Source organism: Lissotriton vulgaris, chromosome 2_1, assembly GCF_964263255.1.
Source record: "Lissotriton vulgaris chromosome 2_1, aLisVul1.2, whole genome shotgun sequence".
Taxonomy (NCBI): Eukaryota; Metazoa; Chordata; class Amphibia; order Caudata; family Salamandridae; genus Lissotriton; species Lissotriton vulgaris.
The window spans coordinates 221775961-221801678 of record NC_141687.1 but is presented as its reverse complement, the minus strand read 5'-3'; the positions used below and the strand labels follow the sequence as shown (position 1 = coordinate 221801678).

The 25718-nt window shown below is 33.6% G+C and overlaps 2 protein-coding genes across 2 annotated transcripts in view; one reads left to right on the top strand and one right to left on the bottom strand.

The window, feature by feature from the left end:
• PRKRIP1 (PRKR interacting protein 1) overlaps positions 1–25718 on the bottom strand; it is a 172628-nt gene that overhangs the window by 134347 nt on the left and 12563 nt on the right. The window lies entirely within an intron of this gene.
• Positions 22289–25690, top strand: LOC147729877 (uncharacterized). Its single transcript, XM_086958516.1, has 3 exons — positions 22289–22738; positions 25129–25344; positions 25427–25690. The coding sequence occupies exons 1-3, from the start codon at positions 22301–22303 to the stop codon at positions 25688–25690; spliced, it is 918 nt and encodes a 305-aa protein (XP_086814642.1). The 5' UTR covers positions 22289–22300.

The following is a 25718-nucleotide window of genomic DNA, read 5'->3' as shown; positions in this document are numbered from 1 at the left end:
TATGAAGGCCTCACTCCGGTCTCGTTTATACACAGTTGCAAACAAATACATTTTGTTTTTTTTCGCATCGCTCTACTCTTCCTGATATCGTTAGTTAGCTTCCCCCCCTCCGCCTCCCCCCCCCCCCCACCGGGCCCTCTCCGCTCCAAAATATCGCATTATATGGCGCTTTTTTTCCGCTCGCTCTCTGCTTTAGCTAACTGTGCACCTCTCCCCTTCCTTTCATCCCTATTGCCACCCTATACGGTATATATCCATTAGTAAAGTATTACATATTATTATTTGCGCCTTGCTCTTTACTCCCAGCTGCCAGTACTTATATACACTGTCGTTTTACCACTCGTTTCGTCGCAGCCTTCGGTGATTATACCCAGTTCTCTCCTTGTTTCCGTTCTCCAGTGCCCTTCTTACATACATTCTCTTTCACATTCTTCATATACCACCATTACAAGCACGCCCCTCTCTAAGTTAACGTACCACTTTCTATACGGCAAATGCGCATACTGCAATAACTGCAAAAATACATTTCTATTATTGTATTGCCAAAATATATTATTAAATATAAATATGAACGCCTCACCCCTGTCTCGTTTATACACGCTTGCGAATAAATAAATGTTGCTTTTTTTTCGCCTTGCTTTACTATTCCAGCTATCGTTAAATTCCCCCCCTCCGCGCCCCCCCCTACCAGCCCCTGTCTGCTCAAAAATAACGCATTATATGGCGCTTTTTTTCCGCTTGCTTTCTGCTCCAGCCAATCGTCTACTCCTCCCCTTACCTTTCCTTTCTTCCCTGTTCTACCCCCTGTCTGGTACATATCCTTTTGCAAAGTATTACATATTATTTTATGTGCTCCTTGCTCTTTACTTCCAGCTACCACTACGTATATACACTGTCATTTTACCACTCATTTCTTCAAAGTATATGTGCGTCGCATTATGCAATTTAAAACACTACAAAATTACGTTTACATTATTTTTGGGTGACTTAATATATTACAATGTAACAAAATGCAAATTTAAATGTACATATGTTTTACATAACATGCATTTCTTTGTGCACTTTTAACATTATATAGCGCTTTTTTGCCAGTCCCTATCTGCTCAAGCTAATAGTCCCCTTCCCCCCCTCCCTCCTTTCTTCCTTGTTTGTGCGTGGCATTATGCAATTCACAATACTGGAAAATTATGTTTGCATTATTTTTGGGTAATTTAATATATTACAATATAACAAGATGCAAATTTAAATATGCAAACGTTTTAGAAAACATGCATTTCCTTGTTCACTTTTAACATTATATACCGCTTTTTTTCAAGACCCTATCTGCTCCAGCTAACCGCCTCCCCTCCCTCCTTTCTTCCTTGTTGGTACCCCCTGTCCGCTACATATACATTTGCAATACTCAACTTCCCCCCTTCCCAACACCGCTTTCGCTGCCGGCTCATGCTCGCTTCAAATTCACGCATTATATAGCGCTTTTTTTCCACTCGCTCTCTGGTCCACCTAATTATTTCCCCCCCCCCCCCCATTTTATCGCAGTTGCCACCCCCTGTGCTCTACATATACATTTGCAAAGCATTAACATTCTTTTATTTGCGCCTTGCTCTTTATTTCTAGCTACCAGTACGTAGCCTTTAATCTCTGTTACCCACTGCCATTTTACCACTCATTTCTTCGCAGTGTATGTGCATTACATTATGTGAATTAAATACTAAAAAATAACGTTCACATTATTTGTTAATGTTTTAATGTATTGCTCTGTAACGTAATGCAAATTTCCAAGTGTATGCTTTTTAAATAATATACATGTCAATGTTTACTTTTAAGATTATATAGCGCTTTTTTTCCAGACGCTCTTTGCTGCACCTAACGTCTTCCGCTCCCCCCCCCCCTTTCTTCCCTGTTGCCATCCCCGGTCCGCTACATATTATTTGCAAAGCATTAAAAACTATTTTCCTTGCGCCTTGCTTTCCACTCTTAACTACCACTACGCAGCTTTTCTATATACTACACCAGCCCCTTACATACAACTTTATTACTTCTGCACACAGCCTCACATTTGCTGAAATAAATAAGAACTCTACAATAGTGAAAGTATGACCCCTGACTGGTCTATATATACTTGCGAACAATTATACCCCTTTTTTTTGCGCATCGCTCTTCTCCTCAAGCTGTTATTGATTCTCCCCCCCCCCCCCAACACCCCTTCCGCTGCCGGACCCTGTTCGCTCTAAATTCACGCATTATACAGCGCTTTTTCTTTTTACTCGCTCTCTGCTACAGCTAATCATCCTACCCTCCCCACCCTCTTTTCTTTCTTGTCACCACCCCCTGTACACTCTATATTCATGTGCAAATCTTTAAATATTATTTTTCTTTCGCCTTGCTATTTACTCCCAGCTACCATTACATAGCCTTTCTTCCCTGTTACGCACTCCTGTTTTACCAATCGTTTCTTTGCGGTGTATGTGCGTCGCATTATGCAAATGAAAATACTGGAAAAACACGATAAAATTATTGTTGTGTGATCTAATGTATTACTATGAAATGTAATGCAAATTTAAATACTTATGCGTTTTAAATAACATGCATGTATTTCTCCGCTATGAACATTGTTTTGCATAGTATTACTACCTGCTTTTTTGGCGCTTCGCTCTCGCTCTCCAGTTATTATATAAAACACCAGCTCCTGACATAGCACTTATTTACTCCTACAAAAAGCCTCACATTTGCTCAAATAACATAAATCTGCAATAATGAAAGCTCTCCTTTACCAGCTACTGTTACACAACATTCCCCCCCTCCTCCCATTCCGCTGCCGACCCAATTCGCTTTAAATTTACGCAAACTTACCAATTTTTTTCGAATAACTCTTTCCTTTAGCTAATCGTCCTTACCCCTCCTCCCCCTTTCCGCCTTTAACATTTTGTTGCATAGTATTACTTCCCGCTTTTTTAGCGCTTCGCTCTCACCCTCCAGTATTAATAACACACCAGCTCCAAATATAACACTTATTTACTCCCACAAAAAGCCTCACATTTGCTCAAAAATAACATAAGTCTGCAATAGTGAAGGCTCTTCTCTTTTAGAAACTGTTACACAACACTCCCCCCCCCTTCCGCTGCCGACCCAGTCCGCTTTAAATTTACACAACATATCGATTTTTTCAAATTGCGAGTCTTTCTGCCAAGCTCTGCGCTGCCACCTAATATTACCCGGCATACTCTCCCACCTGCTGTTCAATGTCGTTTTCTAATTATGCTATCCTACACACTTAATACTACAACACTACAAAACCGCCTCTCTCTTCACTTCACCTCGCACTTTGTAAACGCTGTACTTCAATAAAACACCAGCGAAACATAAACTGCAGCATGGTTACAACAGAAAAACGGCGATGTTTGCCTTAAAACACAATTCCTTACAAGCAAATAGGCTGTGTTGCATCGTGCGTTACAATCAGCTTAGTAAAATAGGCCCGTAATTAAAAAGGAAAGTATGGCGCCATATTAGCTCTGCGTGCAATAACTTTCATAGGGTAATACCTGCGTTACGCTGCTGGCAACTTCTTCTTCCACTCACCCTGACCTCAGCTGCATTATGCACATGATGCGGCCGGACAATCGTGAGATCCCCCTTCTGCCAGTCCGACCCGTCTGGTGCCATTATATCAGGAATAGTGAGCACTGAGTGAGTCAGCCTGCAGCTCACTCACGTAACACGGCTTACTAACTTCCTGTCAGTTCCTGGCGGCCGGATGTCATGTGACGCGGCATGCCACACATCCGGATTTTCATATATTCGATATATTGTAGCGTTCTGTAGCCTCCCAGAGAGCTGCACACGGGTGTTAACTGTTTGCTGCTGGGACTCAGGCGGCCAGCACCTCCAGCAGTAGAGAGAGCCACACCATAACGGCACAACGACAGGCTTCGTTATAAGATTGCATAACGTTACATTTCAGTGCGGTGATGAGGATCACCTCACTGAAATGTGTGGGCGCCGCACGTGTTGCAAAACGCTTGGCAGGACTATGTGTGATGCAATGCATTATATATGTGTATATAATGCAGCACTATATATATGTAAAACATCACAAGTAATATTTAAAGTAATGCAATGTGTATATATGAAGCAACACAATATGTGTGTATACATGTGTAAAGCAGGGATGTGTGTGTTTAAAAGAACATAGTATAAATGTAAAAAAAGCAGCAATGCAATGTTTGTATGTATAGCAATGCCATCTGTATGTGGAAATGCAATATGTGCAATTTCTAAAGCAGTTCAGTTAATATGTGTTTGTTTAAAACGCAGCAATATATATATGTACAAAAGAACTATCAGCATGATTCATGAACGGGTTGTTTTGCAAGGCTCAAATAGCAAATCATAAGGAATCACTATTTGAGACTCGCAAAACGGTATTTATGGACGAATGCAATATTAATTGCGATTTCCATTGATTTCTTATTTGCGATTAGCTAATTGCTAATTGCAAATAAGGAATAACTCTCCATGCATTCCTATGAGCCAAAAGGCCCATAGGAATGCATGGAGAGTCATTCCTCATTTGCACGCAGCAATATATGTATGTACAAAAGAACTATCAGCATGTTTCATGAACGGGTTGTTTTGCAAGGCTCACATAGCGAATCGTGAGGAATCACTATTTGAGACTCGCAAAACGGTATTTATGGACGAATGCAATATTAATTGCGATTTCCATTGATTTCTTATTTGCGATTAGCTAATTGCTAATTGCAAATAAGGAATAACTCTCCATGCATTCCTATGAGCCAAAAGGCCCATAGGAATGCATGGAGAGTCATTCCTCATTTGCACGCAGCAATATATGTATGTACAAAAGAACTATCAGCATGTTTCATGAACGGGTTGTTTTGCAAGGCTCACATAGCGAATCGTGAGGAATCACTATTTGAGACTCGCAAAACGGTATCATTGGACGAATTGCAATATTAATTGCGTTTCCCATTGATTTCTTATTTGCGATTAGCTAATTGCTAATTGCAAATAAGGAATAACTCTCCATGCATTCCTATGAGCCAAAAGGCCCATAGGAATGCATAGAGAGTTATACCTCATTTGCATGCAGCAATATATGTATGTACAAAAGAACTATCAGCATGATTCATGAACGGGTTGTTTTGCAAGGCTCAAATAGCAAATCATAAGGAATCGCTATTTGAGACTCTCAAAACGATATTCATGGACGAATTGCAATATTACTTGCGATTCCCATTGATTTCTTATTTGCGATTAGCTAATTGCGAATTGCAAATAAGGAATAACTCTCCATGCATTCCTATAAGCCAAAAGGCCCATAGGAATGCATGGAGAGTCATTCCTCATTTGCACGCAGCAATATAAGTATGTACAAAAGAACTATCAGCATGATTCATGAACGTGTTGTTTTGCAAGGCTCAAATAGCGAATCATAGGGAATCGCTATTTGAGACTCGCAAAACGGTATTCATGGACGAATTGCAATATTAATTGCGATACCCATTGATTTCTTATTTGCGATTAGCTAATTGCTAATTGCAAATAAGGAATAACTCTCCATGCATTCCTATGAGCCAAAAGGCCCATAGGAATGCATGGACAGTCATTCCTCATTTGCACGCAGTAATATATGTATGTACAAAATAATTATGAGCATGATTCATGAACGGGTTGTTTTGCAAGGCTCACTTAGCGAATCGTAAGGAATCACTATTTGAGACTCGCAAAACGGTATCATTGAACAAATTGCAATATTAATTGCGTTACCCATTGATTTCTCATTTGCGATTAGCTAATCGCTAATTGCAAATAAGGAATAACTCTCCATGCATTCCTATGAGCCAAAAGGCCCATAGGAATGCATGGAGAGTCATTCCTCATTTGCACGCAGCAATATATGTATGTACAAAAGAACTATCAGCATGATTAATGAACGGGTTGTTTAGCAAGGCTCATATAGCTAATCGTAAGGAATCGCTATTTGAGACTCGCAAAATGGTATTTATGGACGAATTGCAATATTAATTGCGATTCCCATTGATTTCTTATTTGCGATTAGCTAATTGCTAATTGCAAATAAGGAATAACTCTCCATACATTCCTATGAGCCAAAAGGCCCATAGGAATGCATAGAGAGTCATTCCTCATTTGCATGCAACAATATATGTATGTGCAAAAGAACTATCAGCATGATTCCTGAACGGGTTGTTTTGCAAGGCTCACATAGCAAATCATAAGAAATCGCTATTTGAGACTCGCAAAACGGTATTCATGGACGAATTGCAATATTAATTGCGTTTCCCAAGGATTTCTTATTTGCGATTAGCTAATTGCTAATTGCAAATAAGGAATAACTCTTGATGCATTCCTATGAGCCAAAAGGCCCATAGGAATGCATGGAGAGTCATTCCTCATTTGCACGCAGCAATATATGTATGTACAAAAGAACTATCAGTATGATTCATGAACGGGTTGTTTTGCAAGGCTCAAATAGCGAATCATATGGAATCGCTATTTGAGACTCGCAAAACGGTATTCATGGACGAATTGCAAAATTAATTGCGATACCCATTGATTTCTTATTTGCGATTAGCTAATTGCTAATTGCAAAAAAGCAATAACTCTCCATGCATTCCTATGAGCCAAAAGGCCCATAGGAATGCATGGAGAATCATTTTTCATTTGTAATTAGCAATTAGCTAATCACAAATAAGTTTCCATGTGCAAGGATGCCAAAAGTGTCCAAAGGACACCTTGTAGCATACGTACGATGGAAATTAACACAGCTGTTGCACACAGACATGTCTAAAGAACATGTGTGTTTGTAACATGCAACTCAGAAATGCATTTAAATGCATTTCTTTCAGTTTTTGCAATTTACCACGAGGTTTGACCGCTCGGTAAATTGCGGACCAAAATTGCAATTTGCAATGGAAAATACATGCTGAATTACATTTAAGGAATCTCAAATTCAGATTCCTTAAATGTAATTCCTTGCAAATATGGGAATTAGCAAATAGCGATTTTTGCATTTGGAATGTTGAATACCAAATGCAAAAATAGCACTCGCAAAGGGCTAGATTTTTAGAATATGGCTCTTTGCAAGTCTATTTAGGCTTAATGTATTACGCTGTATGTGTATTTGTGTTTGTGTATGTATAAGGCAACTATGTATATATCAAATATGGCAGGGTGTATGTGTATGTAAGGCAGCATTGTGTGTATGTAAGAAAGCATAGTGTATGTATAAAGAAATGCAATAATAATGCACAGCAGCACATTGTATGTGTGTATGCAAAGTATACATACAAAGTTATTAGCTACTGAAAACAGTCACTAATATCACTATCTCATATTACCAACTTTTGGAGATATTTAAACTAAACGCAAATATCTCCAAAAGCTAACACCTGCACTCAGCAGTTCTTAACAATGTTATCATATGTAAGATAGATAACAAGTAGTATATGTATTAAGTAGCACACTGTGTGTATATAAGCGGCAGTATGTATAACAGGCAACATAGTGTGTGTAAGACAGCATTGTATATATGTTAAGTATTGCAGTGTGTATATAAGCAGCCAATGTTTATAAGGTAATACTGTGCCACTTAATGTCAGCTTATAGAGATAGCAACCACCTTAGGCCCTACTTTGCATATCAGTGATACTTTTTACTAATGAAATGTAAAGTTTTCATACAAAGTTATTAGCAACTGAAAAAAGTCACTAATATCACTATCTACTATTACCAAGTTTTGGAGATATTTGCACTAAGCCCAAACATCTCTAAAAGCTAACACCTGCATTAAAAAGTTCTTAACAATGTTATACAATATAAGATGGATAACAAGGCTAAGACCATTAGTTCAGTAATGCATGAATATCACTAACTTTTCAATCATATTCATTCATTTGCAGCAATTTGTATCACATTTGCAATAAACATGGTTAATACCTGAGTTTAATGTAGTAAAATCGTCACAGCTCAGCATAATATTTTTGTCTTTTAGCAAGCAATAACAAAAATAATTCCTATTGTTTTTTCATATATGCTTAAAAGTGTATGTGTGTACATACATAAAGTGACACTGTATACGAATTAACAAATAATAAGTGCATGCAAGGCAGCACTGTGTATATATAAAGCAGTGCAGTTTGTATGTAAGGCAATGCAATATATATAGAAAACAATGTCATATGTGTGTATTGTTATAAGACAACACTATATTAGTATAGCAATGCAAAGTAGCTGAAAAACTTATCCTAAAGAGAATCCTTCATTAAATAGATAAGAAGTAACTTCTATAAAACTACCATATAGGGTTTTGCTTGAAAAGAGGCACTATTGAGCAAGTTTTCAGATTAACACTTCTGCACTAAAAAGTGATGTAATTGGGCAAGGACAGTCTCTATTTGGCAAACATCAGCTTAAAGACTGCCTTTTACCTACTTGCAAGGAAGGAGCTTTAAGGGGTTCTTCACAGTTAACATTGTTGTTTGTCACAGAAAGGTAGGGCGTAATTTACTAAAATATATTAATGCATCTCCAAATGCTCAGTAGTTCCTGCAACTTAGATGTACAAGGTAACAAAGCTTACTTCTGCTATGTATAACACAGACCTATGGAATCACTGCAATTTGCACTGCAATTTCATTCTTAGCCAGACCCAAAAATAAGCTCCTATAATCACTGAAAATTGCACTGCATTTTGATTCTTGGCTAAACTCAAAATATAAGCTCCTGAAGGACGTTTTAGCTCTCCCCCAGGCACCCCTACAGTTCCAATTCTTTTGCATTTGCACTGCAGAAGTATCAAAGACAAGTCACATCTTTGCCCATTGCTTTTATATTCTTGCACAAAGAAGGATCTTTAGGGCGTTCTCCATAGTTAACATCGTTCTTTGTTAAAAAAAAGTAGAAGGTGATTTACTAAAGGAATATTATGCATCTAACAAATGCTCATTAATGCCTGCAAATAAAGTCTGCATGGCAATAAAGCTTACTTATGCACTGTATAACACAGAGCTATAAAAATGCTGAAATTTGCATTGCAATTTCATTCCTATCCAGGCCCACAAATAAATTCATGAAAGACATTTTAGCTTTACCCTTTAGCACCCCTACAGTTCCAATGCTTTTGCATTTAAATTGCAAAAATATCTTTTGCATTTGGACTGCAGAAGTATCAAACACAAATCATATCTTTGCCCATTGCTTTTATATCCTTGCACAAAGAAGAATCTTTAAGGGGTTCTTCATAGTTAACATCGCTCTTTGTTAAAAAAACAGCAAAAGGTGAATTACTGAAAGTATATCATGCATCTTGCAAATGCTCAGGAATGCCTGCAATTAAAATCTACAAGACAATAAAGCTTACTTATGCGCTGTATGACACAGAGCTATGGAATTGCTGAAATTTGCATTGCAATTTGATTTCTATACATGCCCACAAATAAATTCCTGAAATACATTTTAGCTTTACCCTTTAGCACCCCTACAGTTCCAATGCTTTTGCATTTAAATTCAAAAAACTATCAAAGACAAGGCACTTTTTTGCCCATTGCTTATATATTCTTGCATATGGAGGGTCCCAGTAACTTATATGTTATAACAAGTGTCTATCATTAGTAATAAACATAGCATAGTAGAATAAGATTAAATGACTAAAAAACACAAACAATTATTTTGGGTAAATTCAGCTTTGAAAATTGATCGACAACAAAATATGCTCCTTTAAATACAGTCCTCAAAAACACTATATTAAAACTGTATCTCTTGCCAACTTATTGGGAATCCACATCAATGCAATTCAACTGCTGGATTCCTGTAATAAATGATGTAATATTATACAAATGTTACATTGACCAGATCACTATGCTACCAGATAAGGCTCTTTACTATAACTACACAGTTACCACTTACACACTAGGGGCAACTGTATATAAATGAAAGTCCATGCTCATATATTTCCCTTTTCACACAATACTCAGTATATGAAACTAGACATGTACTTTTTAAATGTACAAACAATATTCAGCTAAGGAGATACTACTTGAAAGACTGTTCAAACGCCTAGGAATATGCATGCATTTAGTAGCTCTACAAGTTTCATTAACTGATACCTCCCCTCCTATTGTAGATAGTGCCTACAAATTTGTATAACATTTATGATACATTCATGCAATAGATTGTCTATTTCAGTTTAATACTTTTTTGACTGATTAATTTTTGGGACGCTGATATAATTTTACCTTCTAAAAACATATAAAATACCTGTACTCTTTTTTAATACTGTTTTTATAATAAATGTTATGCTTGTAAAATGTTTTTGCATTTTAAAAACATCTCAAATAATAAAGTAACAGTAAATATAATAAGAAATAGCAGAAGTAAAATTACATTGTTAAAATGCATTATATATATTACAGTTTGATTTACAATTATTATAAAAAAAAAAAATTAAATTTATACAATAATGTATTCCTTGTTTTTTATTACAGGTTATAAAAGAAGAAGCTAACAGCAAGGTAATTAATTTTTATTACAATACATATGTAAATTGCATATCATTGTATATATATTATTACATTGCTTACTATTGCATATTACCTATAGTTTATTACAAACACCTTTATTTTTATTTTTTTAAATATTTTTTATTAAGGTATTTTGCAATTATATACAAGGCACGGCATCATTAATACAGAGAGAGCGAAGGAAAAAAGTAAATGCAAAACATTTAAGAAAAAAAAGTAGAAACAATCAATAAGCCATCAACAGGCGAAGTAGAGAAGGCAACAGACAATTTAGAACACAAAAATAGGATAACTTGAGTCATAGTATTCTTCCATATTATGTGACATAGGTAATATAGTTGCACCGAGTTATCATTTCCTAATCTTTAGACAAGCCTCCATTTTATATAGTTATTCATCATTCCATCGTGTTATAGGATCCCATATTGTCTTATCTAGCTTCCTTCCCCTTTTTCCCTTCCTTGCATATATCTCTTTCTCCACTTTATATATTATTAATAACTTAGCCAACCATTTGTGAAAAGTAGGTGGTACGGGGTCTATCCATGCAGAGGCTATACATAATCTCATAACAGACATTGCAACAAACAAAAATTCCCTCCCACAAAAAGGCCGAACATCCTCGACATTGACTCCTAGTAAAATGGTTCCAGGGGTTAATACAATTTCAGTTCCTAGGATTTTGTTTATGAAACATTCGATTTCTTTTTTTAATAAATCTAGATGAGGGCATAAAGCAAATACATGTTGTAAATCAGCATCCAAACTTCCACACCTATAGCACGTAATGCCCACTGAACCTCCCCATTGTGCTATTTTAGCGGGTGTATAATACAAATGATAAAGTGTTTTGTAATGTTGAGCCTGTAATGGTGCTGAACATAGCAATGAATTACCCTTTTCTAAAGAGATACCAAAACTTTCAGAGCTGATTTTAAGATTGTCCTTCCATTTTTCGCTCCATTTTTGGTGATCATCTTGTTTTACTTTAATCAGTTCAGCATATAATCTTTTGATTGTGCAATCTTGCCCCCCTTGAATAATCTCCATAATTGCGTTACGCCTAAATCCCAGAACGCCTCCTTTTTTGTTTAGGAGGAAGCTCCTAATTTGGAGATATTTAAAGAATTGCCTAGTTTCTAGGTTAAATCTACCTTGTAAATCTTTAAATTGGAAAACACCCTGGTCCCCCTTAATATCCCCTATAGTTCTAATTCCCCTGTTTTCCCACTCTGCGATTATAGGTCCCGAAAAGATATCTTGTGGGAGGGTTGGGTTGTGTGAGAGTCTCGTATATGAATTATATTTTCCTAGGCCAATTTTTTTAGCGAAACTTTTCCAAATTTCATATGCTGCTATTATCGTCTTAAACTTTATCCTCTTATAATAACTAGCCTCTGTGAATTTCAGCAGAACATCCCTCGCTTCCATTCCCAGAGTTAGTCCATAGATTGCCAATGATCCAAATTTGCTCCACTCCTCTGATCCTTCCCCTCCCAGTAAACCAGTCATGTTCTGTAGAGCCGCCGCCCAATAATAAGATTTTAAGTCTGGAACTCCCCAGCCTCCCCTTTCTCTCGGCAATGTCATAAATCTAAGGGCTCTTCTCGTTTTCCCCTTTGCCCAAATGAATCTATTTAGTATACTCTCAAGTTTTTTTAATATTTTACCATCAAAGAATAACGGTATTGCTCTAAATAAATATAAAAATTTTGGAAGAATGATCATTTTTACTATATTAGACCTTCTCACTATTGACAGGTGCAGCTTATCCCATCTATCCAGGTCTTTCTCCACTTTCTTGATTAAAGGGTTAATATTCCTCTCTACTAAGATATCCAAATCTGACATTATGGTAACCCCTAGATACATGCCTTCTTGCACCACTCGATTGTCTATACATGGGGTATATGAATTTTTTATTATCTGTGTTTTTGATGTGTTTAGTTTATACCCCGATATCTTTCCAAATTTCAGTGCCTCAAGTTCAAGATGTTCTATGGTTTCAGATGGATTTGGAGAGATTACAGCAATGTCATCTGCGTAAGCTAAGATTTTACACTGCCCAATGACTGTTATTACCGGAGTTATCATCTCAGATGTCTCTATTCTACATATAAGTGGGTCCATATATATGGCAAACAATAACGGTGAGCAAGGGCACCCCTGTCTAGTCCCTCTTTTTATATGAAATTGACCCGTGTTTCCGCCATTCACTCGTAGAGTCGCTACCGGTTCTAAGTAGAGAGTTTGTAAGGCTTTGATAAAGCCTTGTTTAATACCTGTTCTAGCTAAAGCATACCAGAGGTAGCCCCAGGAGACCCGATCAAACGCTTTTTCTGCATCAAGTAACATCACTGCAATCGGGTCTCCTGTGACTGACGATACATCAAGTAACGTTATTGCTTTTCGTATATGATGGGTGGTTCCTCTCCCTGGTATAAAACCATGTTGGCAACTACTGACAATTTTATCTATAACTTTTACCAGCCTTGATGCCAATGCTTTAGAAAAAACTTTCACGTCCGCATTGAGTAAAGTTATAGGCCTATACGAACCTGGCTCTTCCGGATTTTTCCCTTTTTTTAATATTACGACCACCTCAGCGCCCCCCCATGACTTAGGTGGTGTTTTGCCCAGCTGTGCCCCTTGCATCACATTTATCATTTCTTCTCTCAAACAGTCCCAAAATACTTTGTAAAATTCTATAGGGATTTGGTCAGGGCCTGCTGCTTTACCAGAAGGTAGATTCCATATTGCCTCCTTAATTTCTTCTAACTGCAGCTCTCCCTCTAACCCATCTGCTTCCTCTTCCTCGATTAGGTCTATAGGAATCTCTCGGAGATACTCCATCATTTCTTCCTTATCTTTTTGAGAATCGCGACCCTCTAGTTCATCGTCATATAGCTTCTCGTAAAATGTCCTAAAGACTTCTCTTATTTTGTTCGACTCTGAATGAACCGTGCCGGATGTATCCCTGATTTCTCTAACTATACCTGCGGCTTCTTGTTGCCTTGTTCGAGTAGCCAATATCCTGCCTACTGACTCACTTAACTCATAACACTTCTCTCTTTTAGTATTATAAATTTTCGCTGCTTTACTAGCAATTTCACCCTCTGCCTCACCTTTAGCTTTCACTAGCTCTAGCCAGGCCTTTTCCAAGTCCCGCCCGACAACACACTATTTTCTAGATTTTCCTCTGCCTTCAGAACCTTCAGAGCTAGTTCTGAATTCCTCAGCTGGATTTGTTTCCTTTTATAAGAATTATAACTCTTTGTTTCCCCTCGTATTCCAGCTTTAAAGGTGTCCCAGACCACTCCCATTTCTGCTGTATCTCTGTTAAAGGTAAAAAAATCAATAATCCATTTATTCATATGTTCTACATACTTATCGTCTTTCAATAACTCTCTTTCAAAGGTCCAGTTTGTATGTTGTCTAGTACTTGTTTTTGTTGTTATAGTAAGTACTAAAGGGTTGTGGTCGCTAAGGATCCGTGGCAGCCTTTCAATCTTTGAATTAGAGATATTAGTGCTTGAAATAAAAAAATAATCTAATCTTGCACATGTTCGATGTGGAGCAGAATAATATGTGAAACCTTTATTATCCATTCTCTTTTTCCCCCACACATCTGAGAGAGAGCATTGTTTAACACCAGACTCTGTAGTGCCTGGTTTACTTTTTTTTTCCTGCCGTTATACTTTCCAAAAGAACCCAGCCCTAATCCGTCTGCTCCATTAATATTGAAGTCGCCTCCCAATATAATTTTTGGTGCCCATGTTGCTAACTCAACATCTAAAAATTGGAAGATATCAGGGTCGTCCTCTGTTGAGCCATAAACATTTACCAATGTTATCCACTCTCCATCAATAAAACACTCAACCATAGCCCATCTTCCCCATTTATCTTGTGCTTTCTTTCTAGTTAGGATATTATTATTCCTAGCTAGAATAACTACCCCTCTTTTTTTAACCCCTTGACTTGAGTGAACTAGCACATGAAATCCTAACTGAGACAGAACGTAAGCTTGTGTTATCATAATATGAGTTTCCTGAATGTATGCAAAGTCCAGATTCATTTGTTTCAGCATTAGTGCTATTTTTGCTCTCTTTTGGGGATCATTTAGCCCACAAACATTCCAAGTTACAACTCTAACCCCCGTCATACTCATTCTCACATCTCCTTCCCTCCTACACTCTCTTCTGTAAGCTATCCATTTAATAATTCAAGATTTTATTATTACAAACACCTTTAGTTAAATATTACTGTTACCTTAAAAAAACTACATAACATTATATAATATTAACATAACTATACTAAATTGTTTACATACCTATACAATTAATAACATTGTAAATATAACTTACCTTCTATTTAAAAATTACAACATAACATTGATATATTTTACACATAAATATACCATTTACAACATATTTAATATATGAAAAATACATACACTTACTTATAACAATTACTTAAAAATGCACAACACTATACAAGCTCAATATAATCAAGCACATGCCAAATTTTCACAAAATTCCAGAGGCAAACAATGCTTACCAAATAGTTTATTTGCTATTATTATCAACTACAGTAAACTAGCATATATATGGGATGCAGACGATTTGCATTATATAATGGACCTTGGAGATGCATTGTATACAAAAATGCATTCTATCAACAAACAAGATTTTATGCATCCTGATGATCTGCCCAAATATATTACACATGGAAATTATATATTTTCAATTAAACTTAGACCACCATACTATGGTAATATATTTGAACGGTTTGATTTATCATATCCAGACATACAAGAAGCATTAAATGTAGCAATATCACATTCTGGAGTCTTACTTTGTATGGATGTTTATGTCATTTCTATATTTAAAATTGAAGATAAATACTTTATATTTGACTCACATAATCGCGATAAAACTGGCATGCCACATCCAAATGGCACATGTATACTAATGCAAAAAAAACTTTTCAAGATGTGCTACATTATATTTCTAACTTAGCACATTGCATAAAACCATTTAATGCAGTAGATGTACAATTTGAATTAACACCAATAGATATTACTAAAATACAAACAGATACATTTCAGCAAGCTTATCGAAAAGAAATAAATACTAAACATAAAAGTACATTTTTTGTACATAACACAAATATTGTAACACACACAGATGACCAACATAGCAAAGGTGAACACTCAACAACATATATGTTACAATTTGAACAAACTAACATTACTATACACAAACAACAAGAACAATCAATATTAAGTACAATACCTTTAAGTATAACACAAACTAAAATAGATAACAAAAGACATAACACAAATAAAATTAATTCTAAAGTTCCTTAAAAAACAAAAACTAATACACCGTTAGCAGAAGATGTTACAAAACAGCAACCAACAAATATAGAGAAAGAAACATATGCAAGTATACTGAAGAAAAACTTAGCATATAATGATAAAAAGCATATTAATACAATATGCAATAAGATAGTACCAATAGAAAAAAATAAAAATAAAAATAAATATTCAGAAGTTAATGCCAACACATATACAAACAGTTATTAACAGTCAACAAGCAACAAAAATTAACAACGAAAAAGATAATCATGCAATAAAACAATCTCCAGTATGCAAATTAAATGAAGAGGAAAATAGTATTTTTAATATTAAAGATAAAAAAATTGACTCAGTAATAACAGTTAATTTTAATGATAATGTAATTCAAACACAATTAGACATAAATGAAACAGAAAATATATGTATTTGCAATCTTGTATTTGCAATTATTTATAATCAAACAAAACATACAAAGAAATGGACTACAGAAGATATGCATAATATAATGCGACTGAGCAAGAAATTATATATAGATATGATAACTTTTTATAAAAAACAAAATATAACCATTGAAAATATACCTAACTATATCGAATACAATAATAAAATATTTTCAATCCAAATGCAGAAACAAAAGTTGCATAAAGTGCTAAAAAAAGAGGCATTGGAAATAAACATAAAATTAGCAATAAAAAATGCATTAAATATATATGACTCTATAATAATAATTATACATTTATTTTCAATTATTATTACAGAAAATGCAAACTATTGCATATATTATTCAGACGTAGAACAAATTAAGCAAAGCATTAGTAATAATATAATACCAATAGATAAAAACATAAAAAGTTATACAAATTTGATGCAATATTTATCTAGACTAACACATAAAATAATGTCATATAGTAAAGATGCAATAGAAGTTAAAATAATACCTTTTACTGTATCTACAATACTTAGATCTTCATTTAAAAAAACAGAGAAAAGATTTAAATTAAAAAATGAAACAAAATGCATAGAAAAAATGCTGATACATTACAGTGAACCATCAACAGGTTCACTAACAGCAATTGAACATGCAAATATAACAAATGTTATCCCAAACATACAAAATGATATAAATTTGGAATTAATTAACAATGTTGAAAGTGACATAATACCACCTATATGTAGCAATACCTCAAAAACTAAAGCATGTACTGAAAGCAATGTAAACCAAAAAGTAAATACTATTGACAATTTTAATAAAAGTAATACAAAAATTAGTAACTTAAATTTGTTACAAACATTGTCAATTATAGATAATTTTCATAATGAAATACAATATGGGCCTGAATATGTATGTACTATTTGTAACCAAATGTGGCACAAACAAACAGTTAAAGATATAAAAAATATTACTAATAACAAAACTTTCTTATTGTGTAACATAAGTGACTATCAGACAAATTATATATGTAATACATGCTATCAATACATAATAAAAAAAAAAAGTACCGCCATGTTCAGTGTACAATGGAATGAGTTTTCCAAAAATACCACCTGAACTCTATTTGCATAATTTAGAAGATTAATATCTCCAAGAATACCTTTTTTGCAAATTAAAACATTACCACGTGGATTTCAAAAAGCATTAACAGGTGCTGTTGTTAATGTACCAGCTGATGTTATGACAACTGTAACAATATTACCAAGACAACAAAATGATAATATGACAATACCTATTAAATTAAAGAGAAGGTTACGTTATAAATCATACACACATTATGAAAATGTAAGACCTAATAAAGTAAAAAAAGCTGCTATATATTTAGCTTCTAATAGTGATTTGTTTAAAGAATATGGAATAACAATAAATCCAGATTGGAAATATACGCCATATGAAGAAAATACTGATAAAGATACATCTGATGCAAATATGACTTCAAGTAGTTCAGATAACATACCTGTAGGTAATTTAGATACATTATTAACAAATGAAATAATTTCAACAGATAATATTAATGTACTAAGTTTAGCTCCTGCTGAACATAATACACCACGTGGACTATATGAAGATAAAGATTCAGAATATTTAGCATTTCCAACAATTTTTTGTGGAGAACGTAGAACAGATAATAAACAGAGACATATAACTGTACATTATAGTACTATATGTAAATGGGAATTAAGATGTTATGACAGAAGAGTAGCTAATTGTATAACTAATCTGTTTTTTTAAATTAAAAAAATTGCCAATTAAACAAATTCAAGACAAAATTTTAATATCACTTAGAAAGTATTTTACAAATGGCCAAATAATTACAGTAAACGATATAAAAGACAACTTACAAAACATATTACAATATAATGAAGGTTACAAAATATTAAAAACAATAAGAAGTTCTCCTCCTTACTGGGAAAATTGCAAAAGAGATTTATTTGCAATGATAAGACAATTAGGTATTCCAACATTTTTCCTAACTTTGTCAGCAGCAGAAACAAAATGGTACCATTTAATTAACATATTGTTACGTGTTAAGAATACAAAAGAATGTACCAGAGAAGAATTTAAGAATATGTCATGGGAAACAAAATGTGCTTTAATACAGCAGGATCCAATAACATGTGCACGTCACTTTGATTACCAAGTTAGAAAATTATTTAATTGCATTTTATTACACAAACAAAATCCAATAGGCAAAATAACAGATTACTTTTACAGAGTTGAATTTCAACAAAGAGGATCACCACACATACATGCATTATTATGGATTAATAATGCACCACAATATAGCATAGACAAAGATGAAAAAGTAATTAATTTTATTGACAAACACATAGCATGTACAATAACGGAAGACACATCTATAAACTCTTTACTGCTATTACAAAAACATGGACATACCAAAAATTGCCGTATTAAGCATCAAAGAACATGCAAATATCAATTTCCAAGATATCCTATGGCTAGTACAATGATATTAAAGCCATTACAATTAGAAGAACAACATACTATATTAAAAGAACACATAGATATTATTCATTCAACAATGAATACAGAGCAATTTGCAAATTACACATATGAAGCCTTTTTGCAACAAATGCAATTGAATAATGAACAATATATAACATGCATACGATCACAAATAAAAAAACAACTATTGTTTTAAAAAGAACACCAACTGAATGTCATATTAATAATTACAATAAAATAATTTTACAAGCATGGCAAGCTAACATAGATATACAGTATGTTTTAGATGCATATGCTGTATATATTGTATCATATATTAGTAAATCTCAACGTGGACTAAGTAAAATAATAGCACAAGCTGCAAAAGAAGTTACCCATAATGTAAACGTTAAGGAACAATTAAAGTACATTGGCAATACATTTTTAAATTGTACTGAAATTAGTGCACAAGAAGCCGCTTACCTTATATTGCAAATACCATTAAGAAAAAGTTCACGATCGTTTGTATTTATCAATACAAGTATGCCAGAAAAACGAACATACTTAATGAAAGACATCAATATTAATATAATGCCAGAAACATCAACAGAGGTACAATTTGACAATGTAATTAACAAGTATAGTAAACGCCCAATTACATTAGAACAATGTACTTTAGCTGATTACGCATCAAAATTTAATACTCAAAAAAAAAAAAAACTGCAAAGTAATTATGATGACTTACTTTTAGAAACTAATTTTTATAGCTCAGATGACGAAGAACTTGAAATAAATACATTATCTAGTATCTTAGATAATAAAATATACAAGGAACGTACAAAAACCAAAATTATACGTTATTGTAGATTTAATAAAATGAACGATCCTGAAAATTATTACAGAGAATTACTAATGCTTTACTACCCTTGGAGAATAGAAAGTAATATAATTTCACAAAAAAGTACATACTATGAAAGATACTTAGAATTACAAACAGAAGTAGACACAAACTATTACTTGTATAATAAGCCAAGCATAATTATTAATGATGAAGAAACATATAATGATAATGATGAACTACTACAACCTCCATCACCTAGAACACTAATATCAATAAATGAAGAACAAACCACAAAAGACTATCAAAGAGATGCATCATATGACTCATCACTAGATATAGGAATTAGAACTACTACAGAAGAAGAGTTATTAGTACAAAATATACTGCCACAAGAAGAATATGATAATATTATGCAAAATTTAACAACTGAACAACTAAATTTTTTATATCATCATTTAAATTGCCTCAAAACAAAACAAAAACCTTTCTTTACTTTTTGTACTGGTGGTGCAGGAGTCGGTAAAAGTTTCCTAATAACTGCACTACACCAGACATTACTACAATACTAAAGCAGGAGAAAATCCAGACAACATTCACATATTACTAACAGCACCAACAGGAAAAGCAGCACATAATATACAAGGACAAACATTACATAGTACATTTAAAATACCAGTCTCTCAGACATTAACGTATAAGCAATTAACACATGAAAACAGAGCTGCATTACAAAGTAAATTAATGCATTTAAAAGTATTAATAATAGATGAAATATCTATGGTAGGAACAAATATGTTCACTTTCATACACAATAGAATGCAAGAAATAAAGTCATCTACTGAACCATTTGGAGGAATATCTATAATAGCAATTGGAGACTTTTACCAATTAAAACCAGTGTTTGATACATATATATTTGAGAACTCAAAACATATGTATGGACCACTAAGTACAAACTTATGGTAAACACATTTTGAATTATATGAACTCACCAAAATTATGAGACAAATTAATGATTTACCATTTGCACAAATGCTTAATAGACTTAGAATAGGTGAGCACACAAGTAATGATATCCAAGCATTAAAATCTCGCGAAACAGAACCAGACTCTACATTAATACAATCTATACCATACATAATGGCTACTAACAATGAAGTAAATGAAATTAATAACAATGTTTTAATGCAACATATAAAAAACTACCCAATGTATACTACAGTAGCTATAGATACAGTAGCAGGAGACTTAACTGCAGAAGTAGAAGAAATAATATTACAAAAATTACCCACAAATACAACACAAACAATGGGCTTGCCTAAAATATTAAATATTGCCATTAAATTACGTTATGATTTAACTTCTAATATTAATGTAAATGACGGTTTAACTAATGGTGCGACAGGTATAGTTGAATACATAGATACTACAAATGACATTCCTATTATTATTTGGGTACAATTTGACAATGACAAAATAGGCAAACAAACAAGACATCAAAATAAACACCTGTACAATGCAAATATTTATCATACTTGGACACCTATATTACCAATTTCTAGACATTTCCAATACAGTAAAAAGTTCATAACAATAATACGAAAACAATTTCCATATAACTTCCATTACGACAATCATCTGCACGTACTATACACAGAACGCAAGGTGAAACAATAGAACCATTATATATACATTTTAATAACAGCAAAACACATCATTTACATTATGTAGCAATCAGCAGAGCAAAATCTTTGAAAAATATATACATTAAAAACTTTAATGAAAGCAAAATATTAACACATTTTAAAGTCCACGAAGAAATGTTTCGCTTAAGAACATATAAATTATTACAAATATCTATACCACAAATACATCAATATGAAAAAAATGTCACGCTTATAGTGCATAACATTAGATCACTGCAAAAACATTTTAAAGCAATGCAAGCAGATACTAATATATTAAATGCGGATATATTATGTCTAACTGAAATTAACATTACCTACAAAGCACCTTCTGAAACATACAATATAGATCATTATAATTGTATAATGTTTGACAAATTTTATAACAATCATACAAAACATGGAATAGCTATATATTACAAAAAACATCATGCAATACATCCAATATTCACAACTGCACAACAAATTGACATTGTACAATTCATACAAGAAATCAACAACATACATTACCTAATACTGATCATATACAAACCACCTACAGTTGCAATACAAACATTATTAGCAATCTTAAGTACAACATTAAATGCATATCCACATCATAAATATATCATCATGGGTGATTTTAATACTGATCTACTGCAAGCAACGCACAATAGCAAATTACTAATAAGTTACATGCAAACAAATTTTAATTGCGAACAAAAAATAAACACACCTACAACAGATTACAACTCTTTACTAGACCACATTTTTACAAATGCACATGCTACAAATTATGGCACACTAGAATCATATTACAGCGATCACAAACCAATGGATAGCTATTTAAAAAATGCATTAATGTTTTGTAATACAAATTGATCATGCCATTATTGATTACAATATCCTTAATTACTGCATTATGTTTTACAGATGATTTCCATTGAAGAATTGAAAAACAGCAAACAAGCCGATACAAAGCCATATCAAAAAGCACTACGAGTCAACATCATTAAATGTTCAGCAAAGACATATTATCGCAATGCAAAGCAAGAAAATAGAGTTTTGTATCACATGGCTTTGGCAGATGAAACTGGCACTGTAAAAGCAACATGTTATGATGAAGAATATTATATGCAAACAAAAGAACAAAATGGAATGATAATACGTAATTTTTTGTATAAGAATGGTATACTATTGATAACAAAGCAAACAAAAATTGCAAGAATGCCACCACTTACAATTCTTCCAGGTATATTACAGGAGGCTGAACAAATTCTACAGCCATTGCCACCACCTGTATCTCCCATAAAAACTGTCCGTGAAGCTGCTGTAAAGACAGTTATGAGTGTCTCCGGGACAATAACAGAGGTAAGATGCATTCTATCACTTCTTAATGTAACACTGCTAAATTTTACAACTGTATAACTATAACAAATTGTATCCATTAATATGTACTTACAAATGCTTCTAATAACATGTAGAGATATAACGTATATATTAGTAATGCCATTTAATGGACTATTTAAAATGTCTACTAAATATTCAAAAATAATTGGTTTAAATATAAACTCAACAGTCTACACCATCAATAAGCAGCCAAAAATTACTAATACAACGTAAGTAAAAAGCTTTCTATATATTACTGTTCAAAAGCGTAATACAATATTAGTCAATAACATAAAACATTCACTTGTTTCAAATAGAAACTTGTACAACAAAATAAGTGTACAATTTTAATTGCAACAAGTAAATGCAACGAATTACAATACCAGCTATTAATTACCAATACAACGTAAGTAAAAAATTTCTATATATTACTATTAACAAACTTATGCATACAATAATAGGCACGTACATAAAGCATTCACTTGTTTCAACAAAGTACTTGTACAACCAAAAAAAATTGTACAAATTTAATTGCAACAAGTAAATGCTACGCAATTACAAAAACAGCTATTAATTACCAATACAAGGTAAGTAAAAATCTTTCTATATTTTACAATTAACAAGAAGCTTCATACAATAATAGTCACTAACGTAAAGCATTCACTTGTTTCAACAAAGTAATTGTACAAAAATTAAACTGTACAATGTTAATTGAAACAAGTAAATATTATACAATTATAAAAGGAAGCCATATATTACCATTACACGTAAGTAAAACTTTCTATATCAACTATTAACCAAAAGCTTCACTTGATAATAGTCACTAAGGTAAAGCATTTACTTGTTACAACAACTACTTGTACAACAAACAAACTTGTCCAATGTCAATTGAAACAAGTAAATGTTAAACAAATAATATTAATAAAACCTGCATGTGAAAAAACATAAACAATAAACAACTGCTCTATTATAAAGTCCTTCATGATATCATGTATTAAGTGAAACACCAAGATGATTTTATCCCAATACAAATACATAACACTATTTGCAACACAAAAGGAATTACTTTAAATCTCTTTTTTAGCTTTTCCCAGCCACACCAACAGTCACAATGGCACTGCCCTACTACCCCTGCAACTGCCTATCACAATGTCACTGCCTTGTCCACCGCCACAATCTTCTCAGTATGTCCCTGCCCTTCTCCACACAACAACTCTAACAGCATGTCACTGCCCTCTCCACTACAACTAGCCTATCAGCATCTCACTGCCATTCTACAAACCCACACTCATGTCACCATGTCATTGTCCTTCTCCACTTTCACAATACACTAAACATAACTGTCTTCTCTAGCGTCACCACATATCAGCATATCAATACTCTTTTTTGAGCCTTAAAAAATTTTCAGCATCTAAATGCACTACTCCAGCCTCACCAGCCTCTCACCATATCACTACAATCTCCAGCCCCACCAACTTAACACTGTTATCAAATCATTGCCCATCACACTCCCACCAACAAATTAACATATCACGGCCCAACGTCAGGCCCATCAGCTTATCAGCATGTCACTGCATTCTTCAATACCTGCAAAATGTCAACATAACACTGCATGCTTTAGCCCCACAGTCGTCACAGCATTTCACTGCCTACTCCAGCCCAAATAACTTCTCAGCATATCACTGCCATACTCCAACACCACAATGCTATTACCATGTCACTGCCCTGCTCCAAATAACAAGTTATGTCAACATGTAACTGCCATTCTCCAGCCCCACAGTCCTTTCAAGCTATCACTGCCTTGTACAATCCCTCCTGCTTGTTGACATGTAACTGCAATATTTAGCTTCATAAGCCTATCATCACCATGTTACTACCCTAACAGTTACTTGTTACAAACAACTACTTGTACAAAAAACACTAAGTTGATTGCAACAAGTAATTACTACAACTTTCTCGTCTCATCTTGTACTACTGCTACTCTACCAAAAAATGCCTTTACAGAACAAACTTATATTATTGCTTCACTTACATTAAAAAGACTAAGCAACTATAACAAGTAAGTAAAAGTTTTTATATGACGCTATTTGGACAAAAGAAAAAAACAATAACAAAAAGATGTGAGCTGCATTTAATTATTTAAATAACAACTTCTCCAAAGCAAAATGTTATGTATATTAAACAAATTATATTTACTTATTTATTATTGTATAATTGGAATTATATGTGAATGCATTTTCCTAATTTATTTTCTATACTTCCTATCAACATAGAAACTATAAATATTAAGCCAAATGCACTAAACATATTATTATTGACTTAATATAAATATATAAAAAGGCAGCAACAAAGTCTTATTTTATATACTGCAGGTAGAAGAAACAAAAACTATCTTTGTCAATGGACAAGACACAAAGATAAAAAGTATCAAAATAAATGATGCTACAGACTCTGTCAAAATAAGTCTCTGGAGAGAAGCAACTGACTTTACTACGGACATAGGAACATACGTACAGTTAACACACTTGTCTGTACACGAGTTCAGTGGAGAAAAGATACTGAACACAACTAGAAATACTACAATACAAGTAAGTAAAAATTTTATTTACAACTATCACACTAATAAACTTTATTTTTTAAACACTCACTATAAATACACTCTCTCTACAGGAAAAACAACCACCAAATGAAAACATTAACATGACATTATTTGGAGTTGAAAAAACTCGACAGGAAAAAAGTACAATGGCAGTACAAATAGAAGGAAGTGACCATATCCAATCAATGGATATAACCAATACTAGTTTGATGGACTTTTTAACTATTGAAAATGATACTGAAGACTTGGAAAATTCATTAATGCCATATTTACCTATATCATTGAATGTTTTATTTTGCAATGGATGCATAACTGATATAATCAAGGAACTGTAACACATTAGATAAAATGTTTTACAGCACT

Coding starts and splice junctions, on each gene's coding strand:
- LOC147729877 (XM_086958516.1), top strand. CDS start 22,301: ATGATTTCCATTGAAGAATTGAAAAACAGCAAACAAGCCGATACAAAG. Junction 22,739..25,128: donor TCTCCGGGACAATAACAGAG/GTAAGATGCATT, acceptor TATATACTGCAG/GTAGAAGAAACAAAAACTAT. Junction 25,345..25,426: donor CTAGAAATACTACAATACAA/GTAAGTAAAAAT, acceptor CTCTCTCTACAG/GAAAAACAACCACCAAATGA.